Genomic DNA, 22,500 nt, shown 5'->3' with positions numbered 1-22,500 from the left:
GTCGCAGATGTGTCCACAAAGTGCAGTCTGATTGGTTGCAGCTTTGCCCACTAAGTGCAGTCTGATTGGTCGCAGCTGTGCCCACTAAGTGCAGTCTGATTGGTCGCAGATGTGGCCACAAATTGCAGTCTTATTGTTCGCAGAAGTGTCCACAAAGTGCAGTCAGATTGGTCGCAGCTGTGCCCAGAAAGTGCAGTCTGATTGGTCGCAGATGTGCCCAGAAAGTGCAGTCTGATTGGTCGCAGATGTGTCCACAAAGTGCAGTTTGATTGGTTGCAGATGTGCCCAGAAAGTGCAGTCTGATTGGTCGCAGATGTGTGCACAAAGTGCAGTCTGATTGGTCGCAGCTGTGCCCAGAAAGTGCAGTCTGATTGGTCGCAGCTGTGCCCAGAAAGTGCAGTCTGATTGGTTGCAGAGGTGTCCACAAAGTGCATTCTGATTGGTCGCAGATGTGTCCACAAAGTGCATTCTGATTGGTCGCAGATCTGGCCACAAAGTGCAGTCTTATTGTTCGCAGCTTTGCCCACTAAGTGCAGTCTGATTGTTCGCAGCTGTGTCCACAAAGTGCAGTCTGATTGGTCACAGCTGTGCCCAGAAAGTGCAGTCTGATTGGTCGCAGATGTGTCCACAAAGTGCAGTTTGATTGGTTGCAGATGTGCCACAAAGTGCAGTCTGATTGGTCGCAGATGTGTCCACAAAGTGCAGTCTGATTGGTTGCAGCTTTGCCCACTAAGTGCAGTCTGATTGGTCGCAGCTGTGCCCACTAAGTGCAGTCTGATTGGTCGCAGATGTGGCCACAAATTGCAGTCTTATTGTTCGCAGAAGTGTCCACAAAGTGCAGTCAGATTGGTCGCAGCTGTGCCCAGAAAGTGCAGTCTGATTGGTCGCAGATGTGCCCAGAAAGTGCAGTCTGATTGGTCGCAGATGTGTCCACAAAGTGCAGTTTGATTGGTTGCAGATGTGCCCAGAAAGTGCAGTCTGATTGGTCGCAGATGTGTGCACAAAGTGCAGTCTGATTGGTCGCAGCTGTGCCCAGAAAGTGCAGTCTGATTGGTCGCAGCTGTGCCCAGAAAGTGCAGTCTGATTGGTTGCAGAGGTGTCCACAAAGTGCATTCTGATTGGTCGCAGATGTGTCCACAAAGTGCATTCTGATTGGTCGCAGATCTGGCCACAAAGTGCAGTCTTATTGTTCGCAGCTTTGCCCACTAAGTGCAGTCTGATTGTTCGCAGCTGTGTCCACAAAGTGCAGTCTGATTGGTCACAGCTGTGCCCAGAAAGTGCAGTCTGATTGGTCGCAGATGTGTCCACAAAGTGCAGTTTGATTGGTTGCAGATGTGCCACAAAGTGCAGTCTGATTGGTCGCAGATGTGTCCACAAAGTGCAGTCTGATTGGTTGCAGCTTTGCCCACTAAGTGCAGTCTGATTGGTCGCAGCTGTGCCCACTAAGTGCAGTCTGATTGGTCGCAGATGTGGCCACAAATTGCAGTCTTATTGTTCGCAGAAGTGTCCACAAAGTGCAGTCAGATTGGTCGCAGCTGTGCCCAGAAAGTGCAGTCTGATTGGTCGCAGATGTGCCCAGAAAGTGCAGTCTGATTGGTCGCAGATGTGTCCACAAAGTGCAGTTTGATTGGTTGCAGATGTGCCCAGAAAGTGCAGTCTGATTGGTCGCAGATGTGTGCACAAAGTGCAGTCTGATTGGTCGCAGCTGTGCCCAGAAAGTGCAGTCTGATTGGTCGCAGCTGTGCCCAGAAAGTGCAGTCTGATTGGTTGCAGAGGTGTCCACAAAGTGCATTCTGATTGGTCGCAGATGTGTCCACAAAGTGCATTCTGATTGGTCGCAGATCTGGCCACAAAGTGCAGTCTTATTGTTCGCAGCTTTGCCCACTAAGTGCAGTCTGATTGTTCGCAGCTGTGTCCACAAAGTGCAGTCTGATTGGTCACAGCTGTGCCCAGAAAGTGCAGTCTGATTGGTCACAGATGTGTCCACAAAGTGCAGTTTGATTGGTTGCAGATGTGCCACAAAGTGCAGTCTGATTGGTCGCAGATGTGTCCACAAAGTGCAGTCTGATTGTTCGCAGCTGTGTCCACAAAGTGCAGTCTGATTGGTCACAGCTGTGCCCAGAAAGTGCAGTCTGATTGGTCGCAGATGTGGCCACAAAGTGCAGTCTGATTGGTAGCAGATGTGCCCTAGATTGTCCTCGCTCCTCCTATGCAGCGTGGACAATCCAGAACGCCGCACGCTGCCAGCTCCAGATGACACCAACGCTCTCTCCGTGTTCCCAGAGGCGGAAGCAGCGCTGTCTTCCGCCAAAATGGTAATTTTCTTATTCATTACTGCTCCCTAGCAAGTACATCAGGAATTTCTAGCACTTCAGAAGTATATGAAAGTATTAGATATCCACTTCCGTATTACTATTAATCAGATGATTTGTAACTAGATAGCCATTTACACAATAGTCATTGTACAGAGTATAGAACGCTATGTCGCTGTGTTTGCCTCAAAACAGCAAACTCATTGCAATTATACATGTTTTGATCATAAATAATTTCTCGTATGTGAAAAAATATATTTGATATTTTGCAATGTTATTATTCATAGAGTTGTACGAACATGGCAGATGCTGCTGAAGCCGGTGGGAGTGGTGGTGGTGATGGTGATGGTGGGAGGAGCAGGACGTCAGCCTCTGCTGCCTCCGCTGCACGCCTGCGGAAGCGGGAAAAGAATTTGATTATTAAAGTAAGTTTATTTATTTTTTTCTTCACTGTATTAATCCATGACTTTCAATTTATTTTGCTTGACTGTGTAATGCATGCTGCATCTGTAGCTATTTTAATAGTACCATGAAGCTTTGCAATTGAAGGGCTTAATGTTCAGACTACACAACTGTACGCCCCATACACACACTCAAGTCAACACTCAACAGCGGTCTGTAAAGGCCGCCGGGCGGATTGCTCAGAACCTCAGAAAGAGCCTTATCAGTCAGCCGACAGCCTGTAGACACGTCGGACTGTCCACGGAAAATCTGACCAGCGGGAGGTGACTACAGACCCGTCGTTGCCTCCCGTGTAGCGTTTGTACTGGCCTTTAGGCTCTCATAACTTTGATTTCGATTAACTTACTGAAAATCTACTTCTATTGTTCAAGGAGTTGATAAGACTGCTGATGATAAGTCAATTGAACATTAAATTGACTTTTCATCAGTCTTATCATATGTTAGTACAATAGCAAGCGATGTAGGTATTGTAAAGGTTACTTTTAGCGGATCATTAATTTTGTTGTTTTTTTTTTTTTTTCAGACAATGTTACGAGGGGCCTACGATAAGAGGAAGAGGGAGGAGAAGAGGGCTATTCTGGACCAGCTACAGCGGGACCTTGAGACCCGATACCACCGCACATGGTCGGTCAAGAAGATCCAGACCATGTGGAGCGACTTCAAGTCGAAGACACCATGTGCGGTGAGGAGAATTAAAGACCAGCTTCGGGAATGTAAGTAAATAATGTGTTTTTCATATATGTAGCGTGATGTGTACGTGTTTTCAACCTTGGAAATCCTTACGATTTTCATGTCTAACAAATTGTCTCTCCTATTGGGTATGTAACTCACAATTTTAAAAACAATCTCACATTCTTTTTTAGTGGATCGGTCTCAGGCACGCAGGCGGGCCCGTTCCGCCTCTGCTCCTCCCTCTTCCCGCAATATTGTGGACCCCACTCAGGAGGATCCTGCTGCTGCCTCCCCCCCTGCTGATGATGAGGCTGGACCCAGCACCAGCCAAAGGCCCCGTAGCAGCCGGCAGCGTGGGCGAAGGCGCTGCCGGCAGCGTGGGCGAAGGCGCTCCCGGAGCCGATCTGTGGCATGTAAGTATTTTTTTAACAAAGTTGCAACATTAATCAGATGACAGTGCTACGTCTCTTAGGAGATTAGTACATAATGTTTTTTTTGTACAGAATATAATTTTTTTTTTTTTTTACAGTCCCAAAAAAAAAAAAAAAAAGGTGAATGATACCATGTCTTCTTTTTATCTTAGCCTCTATCTCTGTGCGATTGCGCAGACGCCGGCCACGGCAACTTTCCTCCGGCAGGCCAGAAAGTGGTGCCATTGAAACAGCTGAGTGTAAGTGAAATTTATTGTTGTAGAACAAAATACATTAATAAGTGTTTGATGCAGCTTATTGATTTGGAGCCATTGTGTAGTGTATGTATCGTATTGTACTCTAGGGTCTATTCAGGGGGAAGCCAAGTATACTAGTTGTAGATGTTTTGGATGTGGGCGGAAGAATGAGTGCTAGGAGGAAAACAATACAGACCGAAGTAAAAATAATTTTCTTCATCATAATTTTTTATTACATTTCAAATACAGAGTTCCATAGTAATGAAAACAGCTGACTGCATAATATTCATCATACATTCAAATACACTTGCAAACTATTCTATGAATAACACCCCTGGTCTGTCTTATTCCCATGAAGAACAGAGGGAGGTAATACATGAAGCACTCCTATGCGCTTAGTCCAGCCTGGGAGTTTTAACTTGACCCATAATAGGTAACCCCCAGGGCTCGGACATCAATGTACTGTATCAATTCAGTGGCCCGAAGGTTAGCCCTTGATACAGGGTTACAGGGATCCTGTTTCAGTGCTAGAGTGTCTACATAATGCTCGTCGCTGTAGTGAGTATAAAGTACAACACCTGTGGGAAGGACGGACGAGGTCTGACTAGTCTACCATAAGTAACACTACCTACTTAACTTATAGTGTATAGTATACCAGGAGCTATATTGGAAGTGAGATTCTAGTTAGTGTATTCCAACCAGGTACTAGGAAGGGTGAAGATCTTATGGTCCACTGAGGATCTTAGTCTAATTTTATATTCCATATTCAGGTTGCTGTTTACTAGGGAGATTAGTTGGGTAATAGATAGGTAGTCGGCCGATTTCCAATTGCTAGTTATCTGGGAGAGTGCCGACAGAATGATATGCATAACCTGGGGCTGCAAATTTAGTGGGATCTCCTCTAGCCCTACTAAGAGTAAAGCTAATTTAGCTGATAGACGTACGTAAGTAGGGAAGGAAAAAGCTATTAATTAAGGGCTGGTTCAGACGGACGTTTGCAGAGCGTTTACAGCCAGCGTTCAGGGCTTGGTGCTAAACGCTCCCATTCAAGTGAATGGGAGCGTTTGTACCAAGCTTTCAAGCACGTTTACACAAACGCGGCGTTTGGGTCCCGATTTTCCCTGGCGTTCAAGGAGCCCCTGGAAGCTACATGTAGCTTCCAGGGGAGGTTAACCGCGACGGCTAATGTCCCCCTAGGGGAAGAAAAAACGCGACCGCATCCAAACGCACACGAACGCTGCTGAACGCGACGCCAACGAACGCAACGCCTCCAAACGTCCATCTGAACCAGCCCTAAGAGTTCCACATGGTCCCAAAACTGAGCAATATTAGGGCACTCCCATAGCATGTGGAGTAGAGTCCCCACTGAGTTCTTACAATGCCAGCAGTTGGGGGAGTTATCCTCTGAGAACGAGGCCATTCTTCTGGGGGTCAGATACCACCTGAAAATAACTTTACGTGAAAGTTCACAGTGGGAGTTGTTCTTTGAGAGTTTTAGGCTTTTAGAAGTGGTCCTGACTGAGCACATGCTGGTCAGTTATGTTAGATTGTAGGTCATTGGACCAGGCTAAAGCATATCTTTTCAGTGAGGCATCACTCACTTCTAGTATCGACGTATACCAAGTGGAGATACATCCGGCCAAAATGTGTGTGTGGGGGGGGGGGCCTTTATTGTTAATGGCTGTTAGGATTAGGATATGACTATTGAGCTGGGGTATATTAATTGTGTTATTTTTGATCAGGCTATATATCCTATGGTAGGTAAAGAGTTGGTTGAATGGTAATTGGAATTCTTTATGTAATTCCTCAAATGTTTTAAGCTGAGAGCCTTGTGACAGTTGGTTTAGTGAGGTGATTTTAACTTTATCCCATGCGGATAGGTTCAAATGGGGGCTGAGGATTTTAAGGGCATTTAAAGAGATGGTAGGACTATGAGTCAGGGACGACTTAGGCGGGAATTTGATAAAGTGTTCCCATGCCAGCAAGAGAGCCTGGATAGTTGTGTATTGGGAAGATGGTCTCTTTGCTCCCAGGAGCATAGCTTCTGACAGAAGTAAAAACTTAAAGGACCACTATCTTGAACAAAGTTGGCAGTTAAAATGGGACAGATGACAGGTTTTGGGCCAGTCCATGTTTTTAAGGGGGATTCTCAGGGATTTCTTTGTTTGCAACAGCATTTCCTGAACATTTGTAAAATGTCACTGACATAATACAGTGGACTGTTCAAGTGATTAGTGTGGCCGGCTGGTTTCTTGCTAATTTTTCAGTTAATCAGATGTTATTGTTCAGGAAATGCAGTTGAAAACAAAGCAAACCCTTGAAATACCCTATGAGGAGATGGATTGTCCCAAAATCTGTCGGTTATGTCAGATTTTCAATGCCTACTGTTTTTTGCGCTCGTGGTCCTTTAAGGCATACAGTAAAAAATGGCACGGAGGAAATAATGGCGCACCGTTCTGCCGATTATAAAACGCTATTTACCGTTTTAATGTAAATACATTAAAACGGTAAATAGCGTTTTATAAAACAGCAGAATGGTGCGCCATTGGAAAATGCAGGGAACTAGCAGAGGGGGTCGGGCTGGCAGCGGGGGTCGGGCTGGAGAGGCAGCGGGCAGTGGGCTGGCAGCGGTGTCAGGGTGGAGAGGCAGCGGGCTGGCAGCGGGGGTCGGGCTGAAGAGGCAGCGGGGTGGAGGGAGGAATACGCAGCATGTGTATATTGTGTATACATTACCTTGTCCCGGCCGGCGATCGCTCCTTCACTTCATAGCTTGCACGAGTTCTGCATCCAGCCAATCACCATGCGGCTTCAGTTTCCGCATGGTGATTGGCTGGATGCAGAACTCGTGCAAGCTATGAAGTGAAGGAACGATCGCCGGCCGGGACAAGGTAATGTATACACAATATACACATGCTGCGTAATCCTCCCTCCACCCCGCTGCCTCTTCAGCCCGACCCCCGCTGCCAGCCCGCTGCCTCTCCACCCTGACACCGCTGCCAGCCCGCTGCCTCTCCAGCCCGACCCCCTACTGCCCGCTGCCTCTCCAGCCCGACCCCGCTGCCAGCCCGCTGCCTCTCCAGCACGATCCCTGCTAAAAAAATTGAACATATAAAACGTTAAATATCGTTGTAATGCAGCGCCATTCTGACACTATTGGCGCTGTGCGCCATTTTTGCCTGTCCCCCCTTTAAGAACTACATCCCGATGTTGAAGGGATTGGAATCGTTGAAAAGCAAGAGCACTAACACACCAACCACCACTACATCACCCTGCCTCCAAATTAGAACACTTCTTCCGGCCAGTGATTATGTCCATAGTAAAACTAGTGTATCATCTGTAAATATAATGTAAGGACATGCTTTAATTTCACAACTTCAAAGGAAGCTTCATTCAAATTTGGCCATAAATAAATGTACATAATGGGGCAACATATCACTTGAAGAAATGTTGACAAGCTGCAGTACTATGCATGTGTGGAATGGTAGTATAAAGGTATTTCACATCCATTGTAGCCACAACAAGTTCTAATACATGTTTGATTTTTTGGGGTGGATTGCAAGGCACTACTTTTGGCAGTCATATTTCATTACTCTTTCTTTACTTTAGGTAAAACCAGGAGTTTTGTTTTTGAATCTGGATGATACCATTCATTGTCAAACTTAGACATGAGTAAACAGTGAGCTTTCGGATTTTAAAATGCCTTCGGCGGACTGGTTCCTGACTAAAAATGAAAACCACACTTTATGTACACTGACATACAGAGTTGAATAATTTTTCGGCAAACATTAATGTATTTTTACATGTCTTAACTGTTACTCAGAACACTTTTCCTGGCCTCTGGGCTAAATTGATAAGTTAAACAGTTCCCTTCATGTAACGTAAAGTACACTCTGGTGATGATGATGGGTAACTATTGGAAATTCCAAGTTGAAATACTAACTGGGCTAGTAGTCATATGCCACATTAATTTTAAACTAAAGAGCATTCTGGCATTTCAAACCAGCAAATGCAAGTAAAAAATAATGCATAGTGACAGTAAACAGTAAACACCATCAAACGCAAGCATATAACAGAAAAATTGAATTTAAAAATTAAAAATAAAATAAAAAGAATATTGTAATATTGAAAAGCCATTGTACCAGCAAGAGAAGTTGTAAACAAGAGTCCTGGTTTTAACCATGTTGTACAGATATGATCCAATGTATGTACTTTGTCTCTTTTTTAAATCTCATTTCTGACTTTAAGCCACCCATTAATACAGTGAATGTCAATGTTTGTAAGCCGTGTTTTCAGTGTTGGTCAGGGAAAAGTACAAGGAAGCCTTTTTATAATTAGAAAAATCTCATGTTATTTTTCTCAAAAACAGCCAATAAATGCTATCATCCTGTTTCAAAACTCCTTGTTTTTATGGCTAATACGGTACCACACTGTACTGGTTTGACTTTTATTAAACGTTATTGTACAATGTCCATGTATAGTGTAATTTTGTAATTTTGTACATCTTGTTTTTTACAGCTTCTGAAGTAACCGCCCGTGTTGCTGCCCTTGAGCAACAAGTACAGCAGCAGCGGGTGGAATATGAAGCGCGCCTCCAGCAGCTACAAGCTGCTTTTCAGCAGCAGATAGAGCAACTGCAACAACAGCTGGAGGCACAGATTGAGGACCAACGGCAGAGGATTCTGGCCTGCAGGGAGGAGGGAGAACGGCTCCATGAGTATTTTGCCCAGGTTGCCGGGAAAAGGAGGATGTAAGGCGGGTCCTCCTGGAGTCCTCCGGAGTCAGATTAGATGGACAGCGTGTGTGAACAGCTTTTTTCAGATCTTGCCACTGATTCTACATTGGATTTAGATCTGGACTTTGGATGGGCCTTTCTAATACATAGTTATGTTTTGTTTGAAACCATTCCATTGTTGCCCTGCCTTTATGTTTAGGGTCATTGTCCTGCTGAAAGGTGAACCTCCGCCCCAGTCTCAAGTCTTTTGCAGAGTCCAAGAGGTTTTCTTCCAAGTTTGCCCTGTATTTGGCACCATCCATCTTCCCATCAACTCTGACCAGCTTCTCTGTCCCTGCTGAAGAGAAGCACCCCCAGAGCATGATGCTGCCACCACCATATTTGACAGTGGGGATGGTGTGGTCAGAGTGATGTGCACTGTTAGTTTTCTGCCACACATAGCGTTTTGCATTTTGGACCAAAAGTTCCATTTTGGTCTCCTCTGACCAGAGCACCTTGTTCCACATGTTTACCGTGTCCCCCAACATGGCTTGTGTCAAACTGCAAACTGGACTTCTTATGCTTTTCTGTTAACAATGGCTTTCTTCTTGCCACTATACCATAAAGGCCAACTTTGTGCAGTGCATGACTAATAGTTGTCCTATGGACAGTCTCCCACCTGAGCTGTAGATCTCTGCAGCTCGTCCAGAGTCACCATGGGCCTCTTGACTGCATTTCTGATCAGCGCTCTCCTTGTTTGGCCTGTGAGTTTAGGTGGACGGCCTTGTCTTAGTATGTTTACAGTTGTGCCATACTCCTTCCATTTCTGAATGATTGCTTGAACAGTGCTCTGTGGGATGTTCAAGGCTTTGGAAATGTTTTTGTAGCCTAAACCAGCTTTACGTTTTTCTATAACTTGATCCCTGACCTGTCTTGTGTGTTCTTTTTACTTCACAGTGCTGTTAGTGTTGATCCAAATATTCTCTTAAGACAACCTCTGAGGCCCTCACAGAGCAGCTGTATTTGTACTGAGATTACATTACAGACAGGTGCACTCTAATCTCTTACCCACCCTGTTTTAAAAGAGCAGGCAAATGGTTGATTTGATGTTGGCAGCCAACCTTTTGTTGAGGTGACAGGGGGCCAGATTTATCAAGAGCGTTTTAAACAAAATATTAGTTTTATTTTTAAAAATCCTTGCAGAACTGTCTCAGACAGCCGAAAAAAATCACTAGATAATGAAGATTCCTTCTTAAACTGTAAGGAATAGAAGGCGATAGGAAGGTCTCTCAGGCAGTGCAATGTGTGTGGAAAATTGCTGTGGCTAAGGCTACCAACACACCTGCTGTCAGCAAACTCTGACTGAGAGGGGAGGAGCCCTTCACAAATCACATCTAGCCTACACTATCTGTAGAACTGCTAATGAGCACTTTTCGGCAACATTAAAGGAATGGATTTGCACATTTCTTAAATGTTCAGTTTATTGATTTTTATTATTTAAATGAATCACATATCAGTTACTTCATATGGAGAGCATATCTTTCTCCATAGACCTTGTGTTAAAAAAAATAGTTGCTATCACTTATTTTTGCTTTGGCAGCGAGCTGAGCTGGCTCATTAGCATACTGTACGACGACGGGCTTCAGCCTGCTTATAGCAGACACTCCAGCTGATTTATTATAACGCTGACTCACACACTACAGACAGCTGCTGTTCTGAGTTCTCTGTAACCAGTTAATTGAATAGATAAAGCAGTCGGCTAATTATGTACTTATGAAAAAGCATGTTTGTTTATTTACTTATCTAGTTACAGAGAACCGCAGCTCTCTGTAGTGAGTGAGTTAGCGTTATCAGCTTGAGTGTCTGCTATCAGAGAAGTCCGTCCGGCGCATGACACAGCCCAGCTCTCTGTGGTGTATGAGACAGCCTTATAAATCAGCTGGAGTGTCTGCTAGCCTATAAGCAGGCTGAAGCCTGTCGTCGCATACTATGCTAATGAGCCATCGGCCAAAGCAAAACTAAGTGATAGCATCTACTTTTTTTTAACACAAGGGCGTCAATTCACCAGAGAGGATTTACTAAGAGAAAAAAGGTAGGTAGATTATCTCATGAGGTATTTTAACACTCTGGAGTCAATTCACCAGTGTGAGAGGACAGAGAGAAAAGTGTTCGATAGCAGGGGATAATGGAGAGATATGCATGAGGAAAGTGTGAGAAAGCAGAGATTTAGGTAATAATCGGTATTAATGATTTACATGGGTTACTTCTCCGCTCTGTAAGCATGAAAGTGAAGCATTGTGGGTAGGAGGCAGAGTTTAACCACTACATGACCAGAGTATTCCCGCCTTATACTGCCGGATCACATCATCAATCGTATCATTCACGAGTGATTCTGAACGTCTTAACCACCTCTGTCTCAGTAAAATTATCACGAACTGTTCTCACACGAAAAATACGAGGGGCGATTAAACAGACCCTCCTCCTGCGCCTTCGTATCCTCATAATAGAAGCAAGCTCTAAGGCCTAGTGCACACCAGAGCGGTTCGGCTGCATTTTTTGCGATCCGCTTGCGGCTGCGGATACGCGTGGGAGGCGTTTTGCATAAACGCATACTCCCGGGCTGCTGCAGATTTAGGATTGCGGAGGCGTTTCTGACTCAATGTTAAGTATAGGAAAAACGCAAACCGCTCTGAAAACCTGCACTTCACAGCGGTTTGTCAGGCGGTTTTTGTTACAGTAGCTGTTCAGTAACAGCTTTACTGTAACAATACAGAAAATCTACTACACCAAAAACGCTTCACAGAACTGCAAAATGCTAGCTGAAACGCTACAGAAAAACAAGAAAAAGCGTTTCAAAATCTGCTAGCTTTTTGCGAATATACTAGCGGTTTTTGGTGTGCATCAGGCCTAACAGAGTAAGCTCAAAAGGCTCCATCTTCCACAGCAGCAGCTGCTGTGTGAAAACCACGATATCTCCAGGTTAATTCAGGGGGTTAAGAGATGTAAAAATTACGAATGACCACACACCGTTTCTTCCCTGGTGAAATGTGATTTGAGGAAAAACTAACTACTAACTATCACTTATTTATCTCATACTTATCTCACATTTATCTCTTGCATTTCTCTCGATCGATAATTTCCCCTATACTTCTGGATAATTGCTACTTGGAGATATCACAGGAGGTTAATTACCTCCCAAGAGATATTTAGGTTGTTAACCTCTGGTGAATTGACGCCAAGGTCGATGGAGAAAGATAAGCTCTCCATATAAAATAACAGATATGTGATTTAATGTAAATAGTAATTATCAATAAACTGCCCCTTCAAATAGAGACACTGAAGCGAAAAAAAATTATGCTATTATGATTTGTATGTGTAGTACAGCTAAGAAATAAAACGTTAAGATCAGATACATCAGTCTAATTGTTTCCAGTACAAGAAGTGTTAATAAACTCCAGTTGTTATCTCTATGCAAAGAAGCCATTAATCTCTACGGCTTTCAGAGTCGTGGAATGGGCTGTTTTATGACTTTTATTATCTGAAATGTTATTGAACTATTTAATATTTCTCTGCCAGAGGCGAGGTCAGTAGTTCACAGACTGCTCGGAAAGAAGAATTCTGAATGCTGAGTGATGTGTAATCTGAATATAGTGTATAATGATCCAATGTTATAAATACAACTATATACCTAAAAAAAGGGAATATTTTCTTTTCTGCAAATCTTCTAGTAATTATTCATAGTACACTACAAATTCATTATATCATATATTTTTTTTTCTCTTCAGAGTCTTTTTAACTGTAGTGTAGCTCTAGAAATCCACGCTAAACTGTCGCTATTACATAGGCTTTGCGAATTTTCTTACTATCATGCAGAACTATTCTTCAACTGGCTAGAACAGTTTTAGAAGAATAAACTGTCGGTAATGCTTTGAGAAATCTGGCCCAGGGACTATGTTACACAGTGCCAACTGTCCTGTGTCCTGGTCACCCCTCCCAGTTGATAGACAATGCACTGTTATGTTGATGGAGTAGTAGACATCAGAAGTTTCCTGTCTCGTCCAACTACAATTCTCGCAAACTCTTTCTGTTGTAAGAAAGGAAAGTTTTATGTTTTCCTGTGTTTCTTGTTTTGTACCTTTTTTAAAAAAAATTGACAAAACTTATTGCAAATTGCAATAAAAGTTTTTAAAAAAACCTGGTCTTTGTTGTATTGTATGTATTGCACAATGCATATCTAACTGGCTGGTGATGACAACCATTAGGCTCTTGCCTGCCTGGCATTACTTTTTTGTCTGTTGTAGGCACCACAACGTCCGGTAGTTGAATTGTCACAGGCTCAGCAGCAGAAGTACGTCTCATAAGGTTTGACACAAAAGGTAATTGGCAGCAGAGTACACACAGGTCCTCGCACACTAGAGACCTTGGTTGAGGGATATCATGTCCGGTAGTTGACTGGTCGCAGCATCAGAAGCAAAGTAAGTATCACAAGGTTAGACACAACAGGTAATTGGCAGCAGAGTAGACACAGGTCCTCACACACTCAAGACCTTGGTTGAAGGATATCATGTCCGGTAGTTGACGGGTCGCAGCAGCAGAAGTAAAGTAAGTATCATAATATTTGACACAACAGGTAATTGGCAGCAGAGTAGACAGGCCCTTGCCCCTTAGGGACATGGTTTGAAGGATATAACGTCCAGGAAATGGACTTGTCACAGCAGTAGTAAGTATCATTAGGTTTATGAGTCTTGAGACAGCAGCTAACGGCAGCAGAGTAGACAGGCCCTTGCCCCTTAGGGACATGGTTTGAAGGATATAACGTCCAGGAAATGGACTTGTCACAGCAGTAGTAAGTATCATTAGGTCTTAGAGTCTTGAGACAGCAGGTAACGGCAGCAGAGAGTAGACAGGCCCTTGCCCTTTAGAGACATGGTTTGAAGGATATAACGTCCATGAAATGGACTTGTCACAGCAGTAGTAAGTATCATTAGGTCTTAGAGTCTTGAGACAGCAGGTAACGGCAGCAGAGTAGACAGGCCCTTGCCCCTTAGGGACATGGTTTGAAGGATATAACGTCCAGGAAATGGACTTGTCACAGCAGTAGTAAGTATCATTAGGTCTTAGAGTCTTGAGACAGCAGCTAACGGCAGCAGAGTAGACAGGCCCTTGCCCCTTAGGGACATGGTTTGAAGGATATAACGTCCAGGAAATGGACTTGTCACAGCAGTAGTAAGTATCATTAGGTCTTAGAGTCTTGAAACAGCAGGTAACGGCAGCAGAGTAGACAGGCCCTTGCCCCTTAGGGACCTGTGTTGAAGGATATAAAGTCCAGGAAATGGACTTGTCACAGCAGTAGTAAGTATCATTAGGTCTTAGAGTCTTGAGACAGCAGGTAACGGCAGCAGAGTAGACAGGCCCTTGCCCCTTAGGGACATGGTTTGAAGGATATAACGTCCAGGAAATGGACTTGTCACAGCAGTAGTAAGTATCATTAGGTTTTAGAGTCTTGAGACAGCAGCTAACGGCAGCAGAGTAGACAGGCCCTTGCCCCTTAGGGACATGGTTTGAAGGATATAACGTCCAGGAAATGGACTTGTCACAGCAGTAGTAAGTATCATTAGGTCTTAGAGTCTTGAGACAGCAGGTAACGGCAGCAGAGAGTAGACAGGCCCTTGCCCTTTAGAGACATGGTTTGAAGGATATAACGTCCATGAAATGGACTTGTCACAGCAGTAGTAAGTATCATTAGGTCTTAGAGTCTTGAGACAGCAGGTAACGGCAGCAGAGTAGACAGGCCCTTGCCCCTTAGGGACATGGTTTGAAGGATATAACGTCCAGGAAATGGACTTGTCACAGCAGTAGTAAGTATCATTAGGTCTTAGAGTCTTGAGACAGCAGCTAACGGCAGCAGAGTAGACAGGCCCTTGCCCCTTAGGGACATGGTTTGAAGGATATAACGTCCAGGAAATGGACTTGTCACAGCAGTAGTAAGTATCATTAGGTCTTAGAGTCTTGAAACAGCAGGTAACGGCAGCAGAGTAGACAGGCCCTTGCCCCTTAGGGACCTGTGTTGAAGGATATAAAGTCCAGGAAATGGACTTGTCACAGCAGTAGTAAGTATCATTAGGTCTTAGAGTCTTGAGACAGCAGGTAACGGCAGCAGAGTAGACAGGCACTTGCCCTTTAGAGACATGGTTTGAAGGATATAACGTCCAGGAAATGGACTTGTCACAGCAGTAGTAAGTATCATTAGGTTTATGAGTCTTGAGACAGCAGGTAACGGCAGCAGAGTAGACAGGCCCTTGCCCCTTAGGGACATGGTTTGAAGGATATAACGTCCAGGAAATGGACTTGTCACAGCAGTAGTAAGTATCATTAGGTTTATGAGTCTTGAGACAGCAGGTAACGGCAGCAGAGTAGACAGGCCCTTGCCCCTTAGGGACATGGTTTGAAGGATATAACGTCCAGGAAATGGACTTGTCACAGCAGTAGTAAGTATCATTAGGTCTTAGAGTCTTGAAACAGCAGGTAACGGCAGCAGAGTAGACAGGCACTTGCCCTTTAGAGACATGGTTTGAAGGATATAACGTCCAGGAAATGGACTTGTCACAGCAGTAGTAAGTATCATTAGGTCTTAGAGTCTTGAGACAGCAGGTAACGGCAGCAGAGTAGACAGGCCCTTGCCCCTTAGGGACATGGTTTGAAGGATATAACGTCCAGGAAATGGACTTGTCACAGCAGTAGTAAGTATCATTAGGTTTTAGAGTCTTGAGACAGCAGCTAACGGCAGCAGAGTAGACAGGCCCTTGCCCCTTAGGGACATGGTTTGAAGGATATAACGTCCAGGAAATGGACTTGTCACAGCAGTAGTAAGTATCATTAGGTCTTAGAGTCTTGAAACAGCAGGTAACGGCAGCAGAGTAGACAGGCCCTTGCCCCTTAGGGACCTGTGTTGAAGGATATAAAGTCCAGGAAATGGACTTGTCACAGCAGTAGTAAGTATCATTAGGTTTTAGAGTCTTGAGACAGCAGGTAACGGCAGCAGAGTAGACAGGCCCTTGCCCCTTAGGGACCTGTGTAGAAGGATATAAAGTCCAGGAAATGGACTTGTCACAGCAGTAGTAAGTATCATTAGGTTTTAGAGTCTTGAGACAGCAGGTAACGGCAGCAGAGTAGACAGGCACTTGCCCTTTAGAGACATGGTTTGAAGGATATAACGTCCAGGAAATGGACTTGTCACAGCAGTAGTAAGTATCATTAGGTTTATGAGTCTTGAGACAGCAGGTAACGGCAGCAGAGTAGACAGGCCCTTGCCCCTTAGGGACATGGTTTGAAGGATATAACGTCCAGGAAATGGACTTGTCACAGCAGTAGTAAGTATCATTAGGTTTATGAGTCTTGAGACAGCAGCTAACGGCAGCAGAGTAGACAGGCCCTTGCCCCTTAGGGACATGGTTTGAAGGATATAACGTCCAGGAAATGGACTTGTCACAGCAGTAGTAAGTATCATTAGGTCTTAGAGTCTTGAAACAGCAGGTAACGGCAGCAGAGTAGACAGGCCCTTGCCCCTTAGGGACCTGTGTTGAAGGATATAAAGTCCAGGAAATGGACTTGTCACAGCAGTAGTAAGTATCATTAGGTTTTAGAGTCTTGAGACAGCAGGTAACGGCAGCAGAGTAGACAGGCCCTTGCCCCTTAGGGACCTGTGTAGAAGGATATAAAGTCCAGGAAATGGACTTGTCACAGCAGTAGTAAGTATCATTAGGTTTTAGAGTCTTGAGACAGCAGGTAACGGCAGCAGAGTAGACAGGCACTTGCCCTTTAGAGACATGGTTTGAAGGATATAACGTCCAGGAAATGGACTTGTCACAGCAGTAGTAAGTATCATTAGGTTTATGAGTCTTGAGACAGCAGGTAACGGCAGCAGAGTAGACAGGCCCTTGCCCCTTAGGGACCTGTGTAGAAGGATATAAAGTCCAGGAAATGGACTTGTCACAGCAGTAGTAAGTATCATTAGGTTTTAGAGTCTTGAGACAGCAGGTAACGGCAGCAGAGTAGACAGGCACTTGCCCTTTAGAGACATGGTTTGAAGGATATAACGTCCAGGAAATGGACTTGTCACAGCAGTAGTAAGTATCATTAGGTCTTAGAGTCTTGAGACAGCAGGTAACGGCAGCAGAGTAGACAGGCCCTTGCCCCTTAGGGACATGGTTTGAAGGATATAACGTCCAGGAAATGGACTTGTCACAGCAGTAGTAAGTATCATTAGGTCTTAGAGTCTTGAGACAGCAGGTAACGGCAGCAGAGTAGACAGGCCCTTGCCCCTTAGGGACATGGTTTGAAGGATATAACGTCCAGGAAATGGACTTGTCACAGCAGTAGTAAGTATCATTAGGTCTTAGAGTCTTGAGACAGCAGGTAACGGCAGCAGAGTAGACAGGCACTTGCCCTTTAGAGACATGGTTTGAAGGATATAACGTCCAGGAAATGGACTTGTCACAGCAGTAGTAAGTATCATTAGGTTTATGAGTCTTGAGACAGCAGGTAACGGCAGCAGAGTAGACAGGCCCTTGCCCCTTAGGGACATGGTTTGAAGGATATAACGTCCAGGAAATGGACTTGTCACAGCAGTAGTAAGTATCATTAGGTTTATGAGTCTTGAGACAGCAGCTAACGGCAGCAGAGTAGACAGGCCCTTGCCCCTTAGGGACATGGTTTGAAGGATATAACGTCCAGGAAATGGACTTGTCACAGCAGTAGTAAGTATCATTAGGTCTTAGAGTCTTGAGACAGCAGGTAACGGCAGCAGAGAGTAGACAGGCCCTTGCCCTTTAGAGACATGGTTTGAAGGATATAACGTCCATGAAATGGACTTGTCACAGCAGTAGTAAGTATCATTAGGTCTTAGAGTCTTGAGACAGCAGGTAACGGCAGCAGAGTAGACAGGCCCTTGCCCCTTAGGGACATGGTTTGAAGGATATAACGTCCAGGAAATGGACTTGTCACAGCAGTAGTAAGTATCATTAGGTCTTAGAGTCTTGAGACAGCAGGTAACGGCAGCAGAGTAGACAGGCCCTTGCCCCTTAGGGACATGGTTTGAAGGATATAACGTCCAGGAAATGGACTTGTCACAGCAGTAGTAAGTATCATTAGGTCTTAGAGTCTTGAGACAGCAGGTAACGGCAGCAGAGTAGACAGGCCCTTGCCCCTTAGGGACCTGTGTAGAAGGATATAAAGTCCAGGAAATGGACTTGTCACAGCAGTAGTAAGTATCATTAGGTTTATGAGTCTTGAGACAGCAGGTAACGGCAGCAGAGTAGACAGGCCCTTGCCCCTTAGGGACATGGTTTGAAGGATATAACGTCCAGGAAATGGACTTGTCACAGCAGTAGTAAGTATCAATAGGTCTTAGAGTCTTGAAACAGCAAGTAACGGCAGCAGAGTAGACAGGCACTTGCCCTTTAGAGACATGGTTTGAAGGATATAACGTCCAGGAAATGGACTTGTCACAGCAGTAGTAAGTATCATTAGGTCTTAGAGTCTTGAGACAGCAGGTAACGGCAGCAGAGTAGACAGGCCCTTGCCCCTTAGGGACCTGTGTTGAAGGATATAAAGTCCAGGAAATGGACTTGTCACAGCAGTAGTAAGTATCATTAGGTTTATGAGTCTTGAGACAGCAGGTAACGGCAGCAGAGTAGACAGGCCCTTGCCCCTTAGGGACATGGTTTGAAGGATATAACGTCCAGGAAATGGACTTGTCACAGCAGTAGTAAGTATCATTAGGTTTTAGAGTCTTGAGACAGCAGGTAACGGCAGCAGAGTAGACAGGCCCTTGCCCCTTAGGGACATGGTTTGAAGGATATAACGTCCAGGAAATGGACTTGTCACAGCAGTAGTAAGTATCATTAGGTCTTAGAGTCTTGAAACAGCAGGTAACGGCAGCAGAGTAGACAGGCCCTTGCCCCTTAGGGACATGGTTTGAAGGATATAACGTCCAGGAAATGGACTTGTCACAGCAGTAGTAAGTATCATTAGGTTTTAGAGTCTTGAGACAGCAGGTAACGGCAGCAGAGTAGACAGGCCCTTGCCCCTTAGGGACATGGTTTGAAGGATATAACGTCCAGGAAATGGACTTGTCACTGCAGTAGTAAGTATCATTAGGTTTTAGAGTCTTGAGACAGCAGGTAACGGCAGCAGAGTAGACAGGCCCTTGCCCCTTAGGGACATGGTTTGAAGGATATAACGTCCAGGAAATGGACTTGTCACAGCAGTAGTAAGTATCATTAGGTCTTAGAGTCTTGAAACAGCAGGTAACGGCAGCAGAGTAGACAGGCCCTTGCCCCTTAGGGACCTGTGTTGAAGGATATAAAGTCCAGGAAATGGACTTGTCACAGCAGTAGTAAGTATCATTAGGTCTTAGAGTCTTGAAACAGCAGGTAACGGCAGCAGAGTAGACAGGCACTTGCCCTTTAGAGACCTGTGTTGAAGGATATAAAGTCCAGGAAATGGACTTGTCACAGCAGTAGTAAGTATCATTAGGTCTTAGAGTCTTGAAACAGCAGGTAACGGCAGCAGAGTAGACAGGCACTTGCCCTTTAGAGACATGGTTTGAAGGATATAACGTCCAGGAAATGGACTTGTCACAGCAGTAGTAAGTATCATTAGGTTTATGAGTCTTGAGACAGCAGGTAACGGCAGCAGAGTAGACAGGCCCTTGCCCCTTAGGGACATGGTTTGAAGGATATAACGTCCAGGAAATGGACTTGTCACAGCAGTAGTAAGTATCATTAGGTTTTAGAGTCTTGAGACAGCAGGTAACGGCAGCAGAGAGTAGACAGGCCCTTGCCCTTTAGAGACATGGTTTGAAGGATATAACGTCCATGAAATGGACTTGTCACAGCAGTAGTAAGTATCATTAGGTCTTAGAGTCTTGAGACAGCAGGTAACGGCAGCAGAGTAGACAGGCCCTTGCCCCTTAGGGACCTGTGTTGAAGGATATAAAGTCCAGGAAATGGACTTGTCACAGCAGTAGTAAGTATCATTAGGTTTTAGAGTCTTGAGACAGCAGGTAACGGCAGCAGAGTAGACAGGCCCTTGCCCCTTAGGGACCTGTGTTGAAGGATATAACGTCCGGCAGTTGAATTGACACAGCAGTAGTAGTAGTAGTAAGTATAATTAGGTTTATGAGTCTTGAGACAGCAGGTAACGGCAGCAGAGTACACAGGCCCTTGCCCCTTAGGGACCTGTGTTGAAGGATATAACGTCCGGCAGTAGACTTGTCACAGCAGTAGTAGTAAGTATCATATTAGGTTTGAGACTGCAGGTTTTTGATGTAAAATTCACGGGGGAAAAAATCAGATACAATATTCGCCAAGTTTGTAAGGGATAATTTTCATTTTCTTCAACAATTTTATTTTATTTGGTCTCCTTAAGGATCAATAAGAGGGGCATTAAAATCATCATTAATCCAGGATTCGTTCATTTTGATGAATGTGAGTCTGTCCACATTTTCTGCAGACAGACGTGTCCGGTAGTCAGTGACCACGCCACCTGCCGCACTAAACACTCTCTCAGATAGAACACTTGAGGCGGGGCATGCAAGTACCTCCAGCGCATACTGAGCAAGTTCTGGCCAGGTGTCAATTTTTTTGGTCCAGTACTCCATGGGGTCATTACTCTCTATGTTATCAGGAGCACTAGCCGACCCTAAATAGTCACTCACCATACGGTCCAGCCGCTGGCGGTGACTACTATTGCTGCTGGTGCTGCTGCATGGAGCATTGGAAGACTCTGGCTGATAAAAGTCATAAAACATACTCAGCAAATTTTGTGGTTTTTTGGTACTGCTGGGACCACCACAAGTTTGCTGAGTACTTTGCAGAGGAGTGAAAACTGTGGCCCGGGGTGAAGGTGCGGGAAAAGCATCTTCAACCCAGCGAGCAAGGGCTTCATGGATCTTTCGCATCATGTTGTCTGCCTGGGATGGGGGAAGGAACTGCCTTAATTTCCCTTTACAGCGGGGATCTAAAATGGTGGCCACCCACATGTCCAGCCTCACTTTCAATTTCTTTATCCGGGGGTCACTCTTGAAGCACTGGATCATGTGAGCAGCCATAGGAAAGAGGTGCCTGCCAGAAATCTCCTCTTCCGGCCTGTTATCACAGCTGTCACCATCCTGCTCCAGCAGCTCATCAATCTCTTCCCACCCCCGTACAATTGCCTCTTCCTCCTCCTCCTCCTCAACCTCTGCCTCTCCTACGTCCTCTTCCTGGGCATCAGCATGATCAGACACTCCCAAATTTGCCTGTGCACTCTGATCTCCACGTCCAAGCAAGTTAAACAACATTTTGTCAAGCATGAAGATAAGGGGGAGTACTTGTGAGATGCTACAGTTCTCCATGCTGACCAACTTTGTGGCTTGCTCGAAAGGCTGCAAAACTTGGCAAACCTGACCAATTTGCTCCCACTGGTCCCCAGTAATGTAGTCCAGTGACAAATTTGAGGAAGCTGTCTCAGAAAGATAGATTCTGACTGCCATTCGCTGCTCCCACAACCTCTGCAACATGTAGAGGGTGGAGTTCCACCGCGTTGGGCAATCACTTATGAGTCTGTGCTGCGGAAGATTATGACGGCGCTGCAACAACTTCAAAGAAGCGGAGGCGGTTGCTGAGCGCCGGATGTGAGCTGACACCTTTCGTGCTGTTGAAACAGCGTCCTTTAACCCTTCATATGTTCCTAAGAACTTACTAACTATAAGATTGAAGACGTGGGCCAAACAGGGAAGATGGGTGTAGCCACCTAGACGCATAGCAGACAGCATATTAGACCCATTGTCAGAGACGACAATTCCTGTAAGAAGTTTCCGTGGGGCCAACCACTGGCGGATCTGATCTTCAAAGGCACTAAGGATTTCAGATCCTGTTTGCCTCTTCTCTTCCATCGATACCAGCTTCAGCATTGCTTGGCATCGATGGTGCTGCATGCCAGTATACGAGCGAAACTGCTTGATGGGAGGCTCATCAACTACCTGGCCTGCCACAGAACAGGTGGCAGAGGGGAGTGGAGCGGGCCTCCCCTTGACCCCACGAGGTGGCACCACAAGCTGTTGAGATACTGGACAAGATCTTCCACCATCCCCAGCACGATGTAGAGTGACCCAATGGGCTGTATAAGTTATATACTTCCCCTGCCCATGCCTGCTGCTCCAGGCATCTGTAGTAAAATGGACCTTTCCACCCACCGCATGGTCCATTGACCGGGCTACACACGCCACCATTTGCTGGTGTAGGGCAGGTATCGCTTTCCTGGCAAAATAATGTCGGCTGGGGATCCTCCATTGTGGCGCCACACTGCTCATAAGTTTGCGGAAGGGGGCACTGTCCACAAAATTGTAGGGTAGCAGCTGTTGGGCCAACATTTTTGCCAGGAGCCCATTATTTTTTACAACAAATTTGTCATTTGCAGGGAGCATACGCTTCCTCTGCAACATTTCAGGAACCGAAGGCTGGCGCTGAAAACCTAATGAGGTGGATTGGTGCACTATTCCAGCCTGGCATGCAGAGATAATCGGAGAGGATTGGGAAGGTGCAGGCTGAATAGGGACAGGCCGAAGGCTGGAAGGAGGAAGGGGTGGGCCTGCTGTTGCTGCTGTTCCAGCCACACTCTTCCCACAATTCTGT

At 45.3% G+C, this 22,500-nt stretch overlaps 1 protein-coding gene across 1 annotated transcript; it reads left to right on the top strand.

Annotated features, from left to right (window-relative positions):
• The first annotated feature begins 2,465 nt into the window (after positions 1-2,465).
• On the top strand, positions 2,466-9,562 carry LOC137570316 (probable ATP-dependent RNA helicase DDX46). The gene is made up of 5 exons (XM_068278955.1): positions 2,466-2,737; positions 3,298-3,487; positions 3,638-3,859; positions 4,030-4,116; positions 8,629-9,562. The coding sequence occupies exons 1-5, from the start codon at positions 2,612-2,614 to the stop codon at positions 8,862-8,864; spliced, it is 861 nt and encodes a 286-aa protein (XP_068135056.1). The 5' UTR covers positions 2,466-2,611; the 3' UTR covers positions 8,865-9,562.
• The last annotated feature ends 12,938 nt before the right edge of the window (positions 9,563-22,500 follow it).

This window comes from Hyperolius riggenbachi, chromosome 4 (genome assembly GCF_040937935.1).
Source record: "Hyperolius riggenbachi isolate aHypRig1 chromosome 4, aHypRig1.pri, whole genome shotgun sequence".
Classification (NCBI taxonomy): domain Eukaryota; kingdom Metazoa; phylum Chordata; class Amphibia; order Anura; family Hyperoliidae; genus Hyperolius; species Hyperolius riggenbachi.
The sequence above is the reverse complement of the archived record's forward strand: the minus strand, read 5'-3'. Positions and strand labels throughout refer to the sequence as shown.

Excerpts from the sequence above, each read along its gene's own strand:
- LOC137570316 (XM_068278955.1), top strand. The coding sequence starts at position 2,612 with ATGGCAGATGCTGCTGAAGCCGGTGGGAGTGGTGGTGGTGATGGTGAT. Across the intron at positions 3,488-3,637 it reads TAAAGACCAGCTTCGGGAAT|TGGATCGGTCTCAGGCACGC; the intron begins GTAAGTAAATAA and ends ATTCTTTTTTAG. Across the intron at positions 3,860-4,029 it reads CCGGAGCCGATCTGTGGCAT|CCTCTATCTCTGTGCGATTG; the intron begins GTAAGTATTTTT and ends TTTTTATCTTAG.